The 13,942-nt window shown below is 55.3% G+C and overlaps 5 protein-coding genes across 5 annotated transcripts; 3 read left to right on the forward strand and 2 right to left on the reverse strand.

The window, feature by feature from the left end:
• Positions 1-43: 43 nt before the first annotated feature.
• IUM83_13852 (Transcription factor IIB) lies at positions 44-4,126 on the reverse strand (the record flags this gene model as incomplete). The annotated part of the gene is made up of 3 exons (XM_067938553.1): positions 44-582; positions 658-944; positions 2,955-4,126. The coding sequence occupies 3 exons, from the start codon at positions 4,124-4,126 to the stop codon at positions 44-46; spliced, it is 1,998 nt and encodes a 665-aa protein (XP_067785546.1).
• A 1,147-nt stretch (positions 4,127-5,273) lies between these two features.
• IUM83_13853 (TMS membrane protein) lies at positions 5,274-7,142 on the forward strand (the record flags this gene model as incomplete). Its single annotated transcript, XM_067938554.1, has 8 exons — positions 5,274-5,391; positions 5,463-5,699; positions 5,790-5,876; positions 5,963-6,065; positions 6,131-6,197; positions 6,270-6,354; positions 6,425-6,953; positions 7,028-7,142. The coding sequence occupies 8 exons, from the start codon at positions 5,274-5,276 to the stop codon at positions 7,140-7,142; spliced, it is 1,341 nt and encodes a 446-aa protein (XP_067785624.1).
• A 130-nt stretch (positions 7,143-7,272) lies between these two features.
• On the forward strand, positions 7,273-10,053 carry IUM83_13854 (Zinc finger, RING/FYVE/PHD-type; the record flags this gene model as incomplete). Its single annotated transcript, XM_067938555.1, has 1 exon — positions 7,273-10,053. One exon carries the CDS (start codon positions 7,273-7,275, stop codon positions 10,051-10,053), a length of 2,781 nt encoding a protein of 926 aa, XP_067785626.1.
• Positions 10,054-10,172: 119 nt separating this feature from the next.
• IUM83_13855 (actin depolymerizing factor) lies at positions 10,173-10,689 on the reverse strand (the record flags this gene model as incomplete). Its single annotated transcript, XM_067938556.1, has 2 exons — positions 10,173-10,185; positions 10,304-10,689. The coding sequence occupies 2 exons, from the start codon at positions 10,687-10,689 to the stop codon at positions 10,173-10,175; spliced, it is 399 nt and encodes a 132-aa protein (XP_067785625.1).
• A 400-nt stretch (positions 10,690-11,089) lies between these two features.
• Positions 11,090-11,912, forward strand: IUM83_13856 (translation elongation factor IF5A; the record flags this gene model as incomplete). Its single annotated transcript, XM_067938557.1, has 3 exons — positions 11,090-11,120; positions 11,192-11,207; positions 11,396-11,912. The coding sequence occupies 3 exons, from the start codon at positions 11,090-11,092 to the stop codon at positions 11,910-11,912; spliced, it is 564 nt and encodes a 187-aa protein (XP_067785606.1).
• Between the last annotated feature and the right edge of the window lie 2,030 nt (positions 11,913-13,942).

Consider the following 13,942-nt stretch of genomic DNA (forward strand, 5'->3'; position numbering starts at 1 on the left):
CTGTTCACCCAAGCAGTTTCCATGCAAAGATAATGGGGTTAGATTACAACCAAGGTGAGCTGTCATCGTCGTGGCTAGCTGAAACGACTGGCGGGGAACTCTGACTCGGCTGTTGCTGCTGCTGTCCCTGGTTTTGGTCTTGGTCGTCCTCGCCCTGCTGAGACTGTTTGGGCCGACGCTCCAGCGCTTGCCAGCGTTGCACAAGGTTGTGCACGTCCTTCATGAGAATGACATGGTTCGGAGACCGCTCCTTTAGGAACTCGAACACGCGGCGACGAGTAGCCCCACCTCGCCACAGTTGCTCCGCTTGCGCGAGGACTTCAGGATCACGAACGCGTCGAACCTCGCTGTACTGCTGGTAAAGCGTTTCAGAGAGCTCGTGGTTGTGCTCCACCAAGTGCTTCGTGACCACGACACTCCAGGTGTTGGCACCATCCGTGCGCTGGAGGGTGGCACATACTTTGGCGGGGCACTCGGTAGCCCGAACGTTGTGGCTAACACGCTGTCCGCTGCCACGACTACGGCGCTTCCAACCGTGAGTACACAAGAACGTTTTGGAGTACCATTCGTATTCCTCCGGCACTACGTGTGCTCGAGATAATCCATGAGTACCTTCTTGCTCCGTTTCCACAGGGGCGTTGGGATCTCCCTCCTCACCTTCACGCACGACAAGACCTCGACTCGCAGCAAGCTGACGAAGGCGGAGATTGCGAGAACGCACCGAGTACGTTGTACGAACTCGGTAGAGCTGGAACGTTGCAGCCGAGTACGCATCCAGGTATTTGTGAAAAACTTCCCAGTTGGGGTATCGGCGCACAATACGTGGCACTCGCCATACCGTCTCGCCACTCTCGGTTGTCACTTTTTCGATCTCGACACTGGACGAGGGCTGCCAAGCCCCCTCCGTGTCTTCCGCGTAAAACATGGTATCATCGGCGTCAAAGCTGTGATCAGTAGCGGGAAGCGGATCGGTGGCAGGAACAATTGTCACGTAGTTGCCGCCACCGGCTATCCTGAAGCACGTGCACTGCGTTGCTTGACCGTTTACAGAGTCCGTTCCGTGACTTCCCGAGTGGGTCGTGCCCGAAGTTTGACCGGGCCCATTATCTGTCGAGCTTGTCCCAGCGGAGGATCCGTGGACACGACACGCGACAGAAATCACATTCGAGCCTGTCGAAGGGAAGCCAGTCGGCATGGACATCCCAGCATGGTTGAATAACACGATGTTGGCTCCTGTTAATCCTGGTGATGCCACAGCTGCCAAGGTAGCTACGCCCTCGCTCTCTGTTGAACCTCTTCCAAGGTGAGCTCCAGTAGTAGCGCCCGCAAAAGTTGCCTGCACAGGCACTGGCAGTTGCGCTTGCTGCTGTAATTGCTGCTGCTGCTGCTGCTGTTGATGCCTTTGCTGTCCTTGTTGTTGCTGGGCTTGATGTTGCTGACCTTGTTGAGCAGGCGGCTGCTGTACTTGGCCCGGTAGATAGGAGGGGGTAGCGCCATACGGAAGCAGCACAACTGACGGCACAGTTTGTTGAGGTACACCAGTCGAAGTCGTCGAAACAGTCACATTTCGTTGTAAACCGGTCGCTCCACTTACACCGATTCCAATTGAATGGTTGTCACCAGGAGACGTAAACAACTGCGAATGAGCCACAGCTTCTGCTAGTCCTACCTCCACTTGTGTGGGAAGGATAGGTTGTTGAGAGTCTATTTGAGCTCCGTCTGCTTGAACACCTTGGACTGAGATGCCATCCCCCACTGCGCTTTGCTCAGGAATCGCATACTCCTTTCGTTTAACCACAGCGCTTTCGTTCGACATGTCAATTGTGAGCAACTCTGGGTCGTAGATTCGGCGGTTCTCGCAATAGTGTTGGTACAGCTCCCGCGACAGATTGTGGTTGTGATCCACGACATGTTTCGTGACAACAACGCGCCAGCAGTTATCGGATGCGACATCGCTATCGTCGAGGGCGATAGTAGCAGCAGCTCTACCAGACGGATTCATGTATTGCACGGTCGCACAAATCTTCACGGGGCATGCGGTCGAGCGCACAACATGAGCGGTACGCTTACCGGTGCCACGGTGTCTCTCCTTCCATCCATGCGTGCAGGTGAGAGTTTTTGAATACCATCGCCACGATTCAGGGATTCTTCGTGCAGCGCTAACCTCACTCAATGTTGTATCGGGGTCACTTCCATTGTCACTATTGTCGCCATTCTCGCCGCCGGCGTCGCCATGCTTCATCTGTGCAATCTTCTTGTTTCTTCCCTTCGCCGAGCTTGTTGTTCTCGTGCGATAAAGTTGATACGTGGCGTCAGAATATGCCTTCAGGCTTGCGTGGAAGTCGTCCCAAGAATTAAACACAGATTGAAGTTTGGGAACGCGCACGACAATTTCGCGCTGAGCCGATGACAACGTGGGTGGTTCTTCGACGCTCGTTTCCGCTGCGCTCTCAAGTAACGACGAGCTGTCTCCGCTTGGACTAGGCTCAGTCGATTCCAACGGCGACGTAGTTGTTAGACTCGCGGCAGTACCAGCAGTCGGCTCCAGAAGATCTTGATTGCAGGGCTCTTCGACCTGTGTATTCAACCGATGGTTGTGTTCCGGCACTTGGCGGTTAATCACGATTTGCCATTGACCGTCTACGTTGCGTTCCACTCGAGCAAGCAGCATAGCTGGGCATGGACTGCCTTCACCATTTTCACCGACCCGAGATCCCTTGCCCCGTGCTCTGCGTTTCCATCCGTACGTGCAAATCAACAACTTCGAAAACCATTTGTAGTCCTCAGGAATCAAGCGCGACGATGGCGATGTCGAAGCATAACTCGCATAGCTTGCAACATCATGGCCATCTCCTCCCGCTTTCGCCGCGGTAGACGCCAATACTTTCGCGTTCCTTGACGCAATCGACACAGTTGACCGTGTACGAAACACTTGCGCCGTATCGAATGCGTACTGTGAGACGTAGTCGTTGAAAGCATCCCAGTTCGGGTGCACCTTCACTGCAATTCGTGGTACGCAAAAGCCGCCCCCGTCCAGTGCTCTAGAAGGGATCGTCCCTGGGGTTAGAACCATCGCTCCCAGCGGAGGCATGGAAGCTAGAGGCGTGCCGGCCTTGGCGCGTGGTCGAATCATAAAGTTTTTGTTGCTTGCATTGGCAAGCGCCACGAGCTGCTTACTTGAGCTATTGTCCGGGGCATTCCCGTTGGGTGCTACCGACGCCGGAGCTAACGCGTCCGACAACATAAATACCATCGACGGCGTGTGTTGTTGGCTTTGCTCCTCGTTCGGCGTGAGCGTACGGAATACCCCGTTCCGCTGATTAGCCTGATCGATCATAGACGTAAGGTGTGCAGCGGCCAGATCAATCGACGGCTTCGCCGCTCCATTCGTAGCACCAGGGGCGTCTCCGACGACAGCAAGCAGCTCCGGGTCGTAAATGCGCCGGTTTTCCGTGTAGTAGAGAAATAATTCCTTCGACAACTGGTGGTTGTGCGTGCGCACATGCTTGGTCACCACAACTTTCCAGTCATCAGGCCCCGCTCCTCGGTGCTGCAGCGTCACGCACATCTTGGCAGGACAGCTCGTCGAGCGCACCACCCCGGAGCCTCTCTTCCCCGTGCCGCGATGGCGGTCTTTCCATCCGTGCGTGCACTTGAGAGACTTGGAATACCACTGATACCGTTCCGGGATCAACGTCCGCTCTACCAGTTGCTCTCCCACATCAACCTCATGCTCCATGGCCACTCCCAGCTCCAGCCCCGCCTTCCTCAGCGCCCCGGCATTCCCCGCCGCGTCTCCTTTCGTCGCGCTCTCCGCAATCTTCAAATTGCGGCGCTTGACCGACGTGGTAGAGCGGATCACGTAGAGCTGGTACGTCACCTTGGCGTAGGCTCTCAGCGCGTCTTCGAACGCCTCCCACGAGTCGTGCACCACGTGGAACTCCGGAGCCACCACCATAAGCGACGGCGTAGCAGCGGACAGACTGCCAGCAGTAGAGTGCGGTTCTACCATTCCACCGGCCAAAACCTCTGCCCCAATTGCATCGGTGGTCTCCGGTAGAGCGCCCCCTTGAGCTACAACCGAAGCCACGGCGTCTGCAATTGCGACGGAAGTCTCCGGGCCCATTGGGAGAGCGTGGGGCACAGCGGAGGCCGCGTCGTGGAGCTGCTGCAGGTCGCCGGGCTCGCAGCTCCCGCGCTTGGCAGGGGGCGCGTCGTCCGCTAGAGACGGGGGGCGGCCTCGCTTGGTCGCCATCGGGTCTGCAAGCGCATCGAGAGGCTGTTAGTCATGCGAACATATTCGTGCGGAGCTCTTCGCCACGCTCTACCTGGTCAGCCGCGCCGGCCAATTCGGTGCCAGAGTTTGGGAGAGGTGTTCCCCTGGCTGTGCGACTTGTGCGATTGGTGTCTAATTTTTTGTGGCTGGAACTACAGTTAATCCTGTCCTAACCGATACTTGTAATAACGGATATTTATTTGTATATGATACGGGCGTGTCTACTGAATCGGTTCCAAGCCAATTGTACAAGTTGATATCCCTGTCACTTCTTAAAACTGACACTAGAGCCACCAAAAGTTGATAAAATTGGCGTGACATGAAGACGGTGGTGTGCTTAGAACTGTTTTCAGTGGTCACTAGACTTAACGAAGCTAGTTATAGAGGTCTCGTTCTTAAATATCGGGGTATGGAGTTGCTGCGCACCGTCATTGGGTATCTCTGTCATAGCGGCAACGATGTCCAGGACACCAACATGCTCGTGTTTTATAAACGTCGAAAGCAAGAGGGATGTCTTACTAACGATCTGCTATTTATGAGTAAGTGCTCACAACCTATATCGGTAAGACCACGCAGATATGGTAGAAATGCTCAACCCTGAGTGCTCTGCCTTGCTATGACTGACTAGCTGACTGACTTCCTGAAACAAGTGCGTTGAGCCAGGGTTAAAAGTAGCGTCCACTCCGTTGGTGATCAAACTATAATTTGTTGAGTTACTTAATTTACATCCCGATTTCTTAGATTTCAAACTGAAGTTATTCCAATATCACACCACGGTGAATTGATGCAGATGAAGCTGAGAACGAGGCACAAATTTTGTATCGCCCAATTAAACGTTGGTTAGGACCATCCCAAAAACGTTTCCAACGAAAAAAAACGCTCGGGTTATTATGTTTACGGGGACCTGGCAAAAATAATACTGAAAGGTCGCTAATTTTGCTCATTGCTCGTTGAGCTGCCTTTGGTGCGGGCTGCCTAAAGTGAGGCTGAGGACCCGATGTCCTCCATGCTGCCGGCGTTCTTGCAGATCGAGATTAACTGGCTGCGCGGGCTCTACATCGCGATCTTCTTCTGCAATGCCATTTTTGCGACCATGTTCAAGACGATTGGAAGAGGTGAGTGAGCGTGTGCCAAGGCTTCGTTTGGGCATCCCACGGACTAATATGCCTTCATTATGTTGGAGCAGACTTGCTGTCCTCTTTCGGCACATTCTCCGATTGTGATGAGACGGATGGAACTTCCTGTCAGGGCAACCAGATGATCTTCCGAGCAAGCTTCAGCATCTCGATGTTCTTCCTGATACGTGCGCTGCTCAGTCGGTTTAGTTGGGTGCAGCCGCGTGCGCGAGCTATCAAGATTCTGGTATGGGTCGAGATACCGGTACTGATCGCACTCCTTGTTGGCTCGTTCTACATCCCAAACTGTGAGTATTGGGTTCATGTATTGAATAGGATACACCGAGGAGGCTCGAGTTTTGCATCTGCTCACTCTGTTGACGTATTGTGGAGATCAGCCTTCTTCGACGGGTATGTGCCATTCACGCGAGCCGCGTCCGGTTTTTTCATTCTTTTTCAGATCTTTTCCATCGTCAGCGTATCGTGTATGTCTTCTGTTTCTACTTTGTGTGGATGAATCTTCGCGACACATACAACTACTGAAAATCTTATCCACAATGCTAACTACTAGACCAAGTACGAGATACGCTGCTGGATGGAATTGAGCAAGCTGAAAAGGCCGAAGCCCGGGGCGACGTGAGCAAGGGGGTATGCGCCAGCAGCGTCTGCTTATGGTGCGTTGTGGTTAATCATATTACTGCAATGGTCGAAACATTGATATTGATATCGCGTGCCGCAGGAAGACGGCCTTCTTAGGTGTGTGCGCAGTTTCAATGGTTTGCATAGGGTCTGGCATCACCTACTTGGTACGCTCATTTGTCAGCTCTTCACCGCTTTATCGTCACTCACTGTACTTGACCGCAACTACGACTACTCAGTACATGCGCTTTGCCGATTGCGATCTGGGCCTTGCGTTCACGACCATAACAATCGTTTCAGCTGGTCTCCTGATCACCACTTGCGGTAGGATTCTGATGCTCTTTGGGGTCGAAAACCTACGCTAACAGGTCATTTGCGTGGTCTGGCTGCGCAGTCTCCCCATGGATTGAAGTTGGTTTGCTGCCACCATGCGCTATATCAGCGTACCTGGTGCTCATGTGCTGGCAAGCGCTGGTCAGCAACCCAGTAAAATCGTGCGAGCACCGAAGACACCCACCCCCTTCGCCACAAGACGAGGAGTCATCAAACACGGACAGCGTGATCGCCAATGCCGTGATAGCCGCGTTCGCGATGACGTGGACAAGCTGGCGCACGTCCAGTGCGGCCACCAAAATGCTCGTTCGCCGCAGACGAAGCCCTCAAGACAGAGAAATGCCAGTAGCTAGACCTGTTAGCGATGATCGCCATCACGACCAACAATTCGCCAGCGTTGTGGTCGTTGACGTGCATTCAGACCAACAACACACGGACGAGAGTCCTCCCCTCTCCCCCGCCGGCACAACGGTCCAACCTCCTCAGCCCAACCGAGAACTCATACACGAGCCGTGGCAATTCTACAGTATGATGTGCCTCGCCGGCCTGTACATGGCGATGGTGCTTACCGACTGGAACTCGGCAGACGGGTATATTGTGCTATTTTACTCACGTTTTATTACTCTGTTACTCACTGACACCCCATTACTCTGCCCGAACGAAGGTCCTTCAACAACGTCTCCATGTGGGTGAAGATCGTGGCGCAGTGGGTCACGATCCTCCTCTTCGCCTGGACGCTCGTGGCCCCCAAGCTCTTCCCCGACCGCGACTTCAGCTAAACTTCAGCTTGACCGGCCAGAAGTTGACTAGTGAGGACTATTCCGTCTGCTCACAAATAATTTACAAAAGTCCCCTTACCCTTTCTAGCCAATAATGGGCGGGCATCTATCATTGGAACGGCAGTCCACCATGCCGTCGCTTCAGGAGACGCAGGCCGCGCCCGCGTCCAGCGCCGCCCCCGCGGAGCCTGCGGTGCACGCTGGCGCCGAAGAAGATGCGCCGAACGTCGCCGTGTCTAGCGCCGGGGCCGCCGTCACCGGGGAGCGCGTAGAAAGCGAGAAATCCGACATTGAGCGCGACACGTCGGTTGGCGCGCAAGACCCCGCGCCCTCTGAGGCTCCTGGCGCCTCGGAGGACGTCGAAATGGAGGAGAAAGAGAGCGCAGAGCAGTCGAGAACGTGCTCTGAGTGCGACCTCATCGAGAGCACCACGCGCGGCGACACCCTCCGCGTCTGCGCGGGCTGCCAGCTCGCTGTCCATGACAAGTGCTACGCCGACGCGTTGCCAGCCCCCGAGGCGGCGGAGAAGAGCGAGACGCAGCAGGAAGATGAGTCAATGGAGGGTGCAGACTGGAAGTGTGATTGCTGTCGACGTGGAGTCGAGCGAAGAGCTGCCAAGTGCGTGTATTGCGGCAAAGGAGGCAGCGACGGAGCGTTGAAGCTGATGGAGACTGCAGGGGACGCTGCCTTTTGGAGCCAATGCGGCAAATTTGAAGAGAAGAAAGAAGACACGACGGCGGACAATGCGGTGCAGTTTGGGCATGCGCTGTGCATCAATTGGGACCCTCGCCGACTGGCTGCACACGTTGTTAGGGAGAGCAAGATCAAGCCTGTCGAGAAAATGACGAAGAAGGAGGCGGCAGCGAAGGAAGCAGCTGCAAAAGAGGCAGCCGAGGCTGCGGAGGCTGCTGCTACCGAAAAGTCTGACGGTGAAGCTGGAAAGGCGGAGAAATCTGCTGAGGAAGTGGAGGAAGTGGTGCCTGACGTGAACGAGGTGATGATGAGAGACCCGCTCACGCCGACTGAATGCTGCTTCTGCCACTCGAGCAGTGGAGTTCGGATACAATGTCGCCGAGTAAATTGTGCGCAGTTTTTCCATGCCATGTGTGCACATAAGGGAAACGGGCATGTGGAGCTTCGGACGGGGCATATTCTGCAGTTCCATGCGTATTGCGATCGGCATCGCGAGTGCACCGAGGATATTGGAGACCTCCTAGCCAAGCTAATCACGCGCCCTATTCGGTTGCTCGTAGGGCGCGATGACATGCGTCGGTTTGGTACGGTTGCGAAGCATTTGCCGGAGTATACCACTGCCGCTGAGGTGATGCGGGATATCGCGGCGCTGATGGTGGGGTATTGCAACAAGGGGCTGCGCTCCTGCAAGACTGAGCCGCCTGATTACAACTATAAGCACCTTCAGGTACTCCAGTTGTTCGTGAGCCATGTGCCGCAGCTTGAAAAGATATATGCACTGCCGCCGACGCCTGCTCAGGACTTTGTTAATGACAAGAAGCTGTTTCGTCGTCTTGAGAGGACATTTAACCCGCCAAGGTACTTGGCGAAGTATCCCGGTCCGTTCAGCCAACAGTATACGTGTGACGTGTGCTTAGACCCATTCCATGAGCGACAACATCTTTTCTATTGCTCTGGCGGCGACGATTCTGCGGTTCCTCACGTTCAGCATTGGAGATGCACGAAGCGCCGGTCCAGTGCTCGTGACCGCGAACGGTATTTACCTGTAGCCGGAATTGCTGGGGCCAAGAAGAAGCGAAAATCGATCTCAATTGTTCAGGATGGAGTGCGAAAGGACATTACCCTCCCCAAGGGCCTCCCAGGCATGACCGACGACATTATCTGTGGTGTCTGTCGTGCACCAGTTGATGCGCGCGGTCTCATTGCGTCCCGAAAAGAGGCCAAGCGATTGGACTTCGAGAAGAAGGAAAGCAAGTTCGTGCAGAACGGTTGCTACATCAACCCTCCAAGTGCTAAAGGGTACAACGGCTACGCCCATGGTACTGCATCGAACGCGTCAGCTCGCAAGCCACCAAAGCCAACTGATTTGAAATCCAATGGCAGCTTGACCGGGCAGTACGCAGCAGCTCAGCAAGCGTTGGGACCCCCGAAGATGGACCGGATCAATGTCCAGCGTACCACAAGATGGCTGGCCTGCGTGGCCCAAATTATACGCCTCGCTGGCACTCCAGCATCCAAGTCTTCAGCGTCCGCGCCAGCCTCGACGACTGCTACAGCTACGGCATCATCGGAAAAGCAGGCCACACCGGCGTCTGGATCACCCACGAGCAAACCTAATGGAGATACTGCTTCCGTGACAGATGCCTCCAACGCTGCACCCTTGGCTGCAAACGATACGACGGGGTCAAACCAAAGCTCCGAGATTAAACCGACACCACCTGCAGCAGATCCGTCGACAATATCAAAAATTGCGGTCAACGGCGTATCCAAGGTCGAGTCAGAAGCGGAACAACCTCCAGCACCTGGCACCACGCCTTCGCCTCGAACCCGATCGCCCAGGACGAAAGACACGTCGCTCGTTACGCCTGCAATAAAGGCTCAGTTCGACGAGGCAATGCGCCTGGTGCGGCCGTATGACTCGTACGCTTTGAGTAAATTAGAAACTGCGCACGACATGCTCGTGCATCGAAGCGGCCCGGGCGTGGCTGTACTGCGCATGCTGACGCACGAGTACACGCGCTTCGTGTATATCAAGCACACCCGCGCCGTGGAGAAGGCACGCAACGAGAAGCGCAAGCGCGCCGAGCACGAGGCGCAGGAGCACCGCGAGAAGGAGCGCAAGCGCATGAACCTCGAGGCGGAGCGGGCGCTCAAGAAGCAAATGCTGGCGATGCGCAACAAGCAGCGGCAGCACCTCAAGGCCACGTCGTCCAAATAACCCGGTCAATGAAAGCAACACACTCTGGAACAGCTCTGATTGATAGAGAGAGGAGAGAGGCCAAGTACGCCGAATAGACTTGTAGGAGTGCAACCAGACCTGCGCTGTGCTGTAGCCATCTAGCCATCTACGCTCGCTTCAGTCGTCCTCGAACTCGCTGTCCGAGTCGGAGGCGTCTCCGTCCGTGATGTCCATGCCCTGCGCGACCTCCTTCTTGATGACGGCGCTGACCTCGAAGCAGCCCTCGCACACGCCCTGGACGGCGCTCTTGGCGTGCGTGTAGGCCATCTTGAAGCCCGGGTGCGAGTTCTGCGGGATCCACGTGACGAAGAAGAGCTTGCTGGACTTGCGGCCGTCGGGAGTCAGGAACTCGTGGTCGTACACGGCGTAGCGGCAGTCCGAGTCGGGCAGCGCGGCGCTGAAGTCCGCGAACGAGGCCGAGGGCGGCGCCGTGGCGTCCACCACCACCTTGTCGGCCTCGATGCGGAACAGAACGTAGCGGTACTTGCGCCGCATCTTGAGCTGCTTGAACTCGGCCACCACGGCGTCCGTGGGCGCGATGGCGTTGGCCGGCACGTCGTCCTGGTGGCGGATGTACTGGGCCACGCCCGCCGTCTTCATGTGGGGCTCCGCCATCCTTGCGCTGCTGCTAGGAGATGATGACGCCGGTCACGATTCTCTTGTCGCTTGAAGGGGAGGAAGCGATATCTGATCCGCTGACGCAGATACGCTTCGCGTCACCAACCGCCACGTCGCGCCACCGACAGGCTAGCGCCTCCATCTTCGATCTTGCACCGGTTCTTCAACCGGTACCTTGCAGTTGGGTTCGCTTGTCTATCTCGCGCTTTTGAGTTGTCATCGGCCTAATAAATACATGTACCAGCAGAACTCTCTCCAGCTGCTGCATGCAGCTCGCACTGCTCGCCTCCTGCTGCTCATGGGCGTATTAGAGCCGCCATCTGGGCATCTGACGCAGAGGGCTGCATGGCTTCATTTTGAGCCAATAAAGTCCTCGCGACTCAAAATTTAAGCGCGCTTGGACTTGCAAGCGCGCTTAAATCGTATATGTGTGGCTGCTCTAACCGGTGGCCGCGGATAATTGGCCAGCGTCGCACTCCGTTTTGGATCCCCAGTTAAGTTTTCCCCTTCCCAAGGTACGAGTGCTCTCCAGTTACAGATAGATCCTGGTGGTGCGGGCGCAGCACAGCGCACAGCACTGCAACGGCACCGGCAACGACAGCGCCTGCTCTGTCCCCACCACCTCTCTCTCTCTCTCTCTCTCTCTCTCTCTCTCTCTGCCCTTGGGTGAATCAGGTCAGCTAATGTCATGTGAACGTTGCAGGTTTCTTTCCCCACCACTTCACTTGTCTACAATGGCTGACGAGGAGCACGACTTCGAGTTCCACTCGACTGACGCCGGTGCCTCGGAGACCTACCCGTCTGAGGCTGGCCAGATCCGCAAGGGCGGCTTCATCATGATCAAGGGCCACCCGTGCAAGGTGGTGAGCGTGTCGACCTCCAAGACCGGCAAGCACGGCCACGCCAAGTGCAACTTCACGGCCCTGGACATCTTCACCAACAAGAAGTACGAGGACATTGTGCCCTCCACGCACACCACGTCGGTGCCCTTCGTGTCGCGCGCCGAGTACACGCTGCTCGACATCACGGACGACGACTTCTGCTCGCTCATGGACGACGCCGGCGAGACCCGCGAGGACATCAAGCTGCCCACCTTCCCGGAGACGTTCGCCGACGAGATCCGCGCCGAATTCGACGACGGCAAGCAGCTGGTGCTGACCGTGCTCAAGGCCTGCGGCACTGAGCAGATCATCGCCAAGAAGGAGGACCTGGGCGCCTAAGTGTAGCAAAACCTCAGGTTCGCCCCGTTTCTATGGCTCCAGCCTTGAGTTAAGGCGGTGCAGCCGGGCGGGGGAAGACGCCTTGGAGCCTCGCAGTCTTCAGCATCGAGTCGCGTGTGCCTATTTTCTATATTTTTGAGGAAAGAGGACGCCACTAGAGATGCTACTGCGTCTTGCACTGGCGTCCCGTTTGGGAAGAAGCTGCTGGATGCAGGCGAGGTGCTAAAGTAGTTGAATATCTCTCTTTTTTTCTTGGTTCTCCTGGCGTTAGTTTTGCGTCAATGTTTAGGAGCGTTTGAAGCCAAGTGACGAGGTTTCGTTGGTCGGGGAGGGACTTGAGAACGGACCGCGGGATGCGCGTTAATCGTAAGGACTCCAAGCACCCGCCGAAAGTAGCCATGTGACGTCAATGCAGACGACGATCGAGTACAGGTCACACGGATTCTATGAAGTCTATAGCTCTATAGTGCGCAACTTGCTTGTTCTTGTTGCGCTTTTGAGACAGATGAGGCTAACAGTGCAACGAGGACGAGCGAGACAGCAAGATGCGCCACCTCGTACAGCATCTGTAAGCAACACGGACAAGTCAGAGGCCATTCGCGAAATGTAGCCACATAGCTGCACCACTGTACCTTGGGGGCGAAAACACTCCAGATGAACAAGTGAAAGCGCATTAAGTACACCACAACGCTGCGCAGGCAGCAATATAAACAGCAAACAAAAGTCGAGGTGAGTCTCTCACGTAAATAACCCCCCAGCAAAATACTCACGTGTAGACGGCGAAGCGAATAGTCTGATACGTGAAGATCGTTAGGCATGCAATCTCCGCCGTATTTGTTGTTCTGCCTCGTGTCGATTTTTTGACGGGTGTTGTGGGCTCTAACCACTGGAAAAGATTCACAAAACACACGAGTGGGCCGGCAAAAACACTGACAAACGTCAATGCGCCGACGAGACCTTGCGAATACGCCGACAAACCATGGTAGGATTGGCTGATGTCGATCGTGGTCACCAAGTGCGAGTTGCCCAGCGCGAAAAACGCTGCTTGCGATAGCCAAAGTGCTATCCCTGACACAACGACCCCGCTTTGTCGTAGTTCTGCAGCCTGCTCGCATCCTAGTAGCTTCGTGACTGATTCCATTTGTAGACAGAGAAGGCTGAGCGTGGGAAAATTGGTCGCGCGCTGAAGCAATCCAACCAGCAGCCAAATGACCATTTCCACCAGTGATAAGCGAAGAGTTCGCCCAGCCAATGCTGTTAACAGCGTGAGGAGAACAACACTCGCATACACCACACGCGCACTAGCATCACCATCTAGCGTTATCCACCCTGCCAAAGCGTGCGACTCGTCTCCTTCAACAGTGGTCTGGTCTGAAAGCTCCTTGACTCGGAGGCTTGCCATCATACCCACAACAAATAGGAATCCGCTGCAAACGCCAATAAAAGTTGTCACTAGCTCGCCCTCCCGCCGAGCTCTTACGGCTTGCTGTATAGCTTTCCGTAACACAACCGCACAAATTATGACTACACACGTACTCAATGGTAGAACATTTGTAGGAAGCACGGCGGCAGTCGATAAAATTGACACCGAGTCGTCTGTAGCGAATTCGTTTCCAGGCAAGCTAGTGTCGACGTGAAGTCCATTTAGCCGCCAGAAATTGATAACCTGGTTGCGTGCGCGCAGCATTCGTGTGATCACCAGTAAAATTGGTACCCACACGAGCCCATCATTTGAGCAGGACACTCTCTTCGACGACTTTCGCCTCCGCAGCAAGACGATTCCGACTGCAACAAGCAAAGAAGTCGCCATAAAGAAGGCAGTTGCGTGCTCATTTTCGATTGACGAACTTGAAGATAAGCTGGCAATCTGCAGAACACTGCCCACACCCAGTACAGTAACGAGGTGGCTTCTCCTCCGGACGCCCCCAGCTTTCGTCTCCGCTTTGACTACAGTAATAAGCATCGCCAGCGTGATAACGCCCCCGAGGAAGAGAAATACGAGGCCTGAAAAGATCGCAGTCGAATTATAC

Source organism: Phytophthora cinnamomi (genome assembly GCF_018691715.1).
Source record: "Phytophthora cinnamomi strain GKB4 chromosome Unknown Contig77, whole genome shotgun sequence".
NCBI classification, from domain to species: Eukaryota; Oomycota; class Peronosporomycetes; order Peronosporales; family Peronosporaceae; genus Phytophthora; species Phytophthora cinnamomi.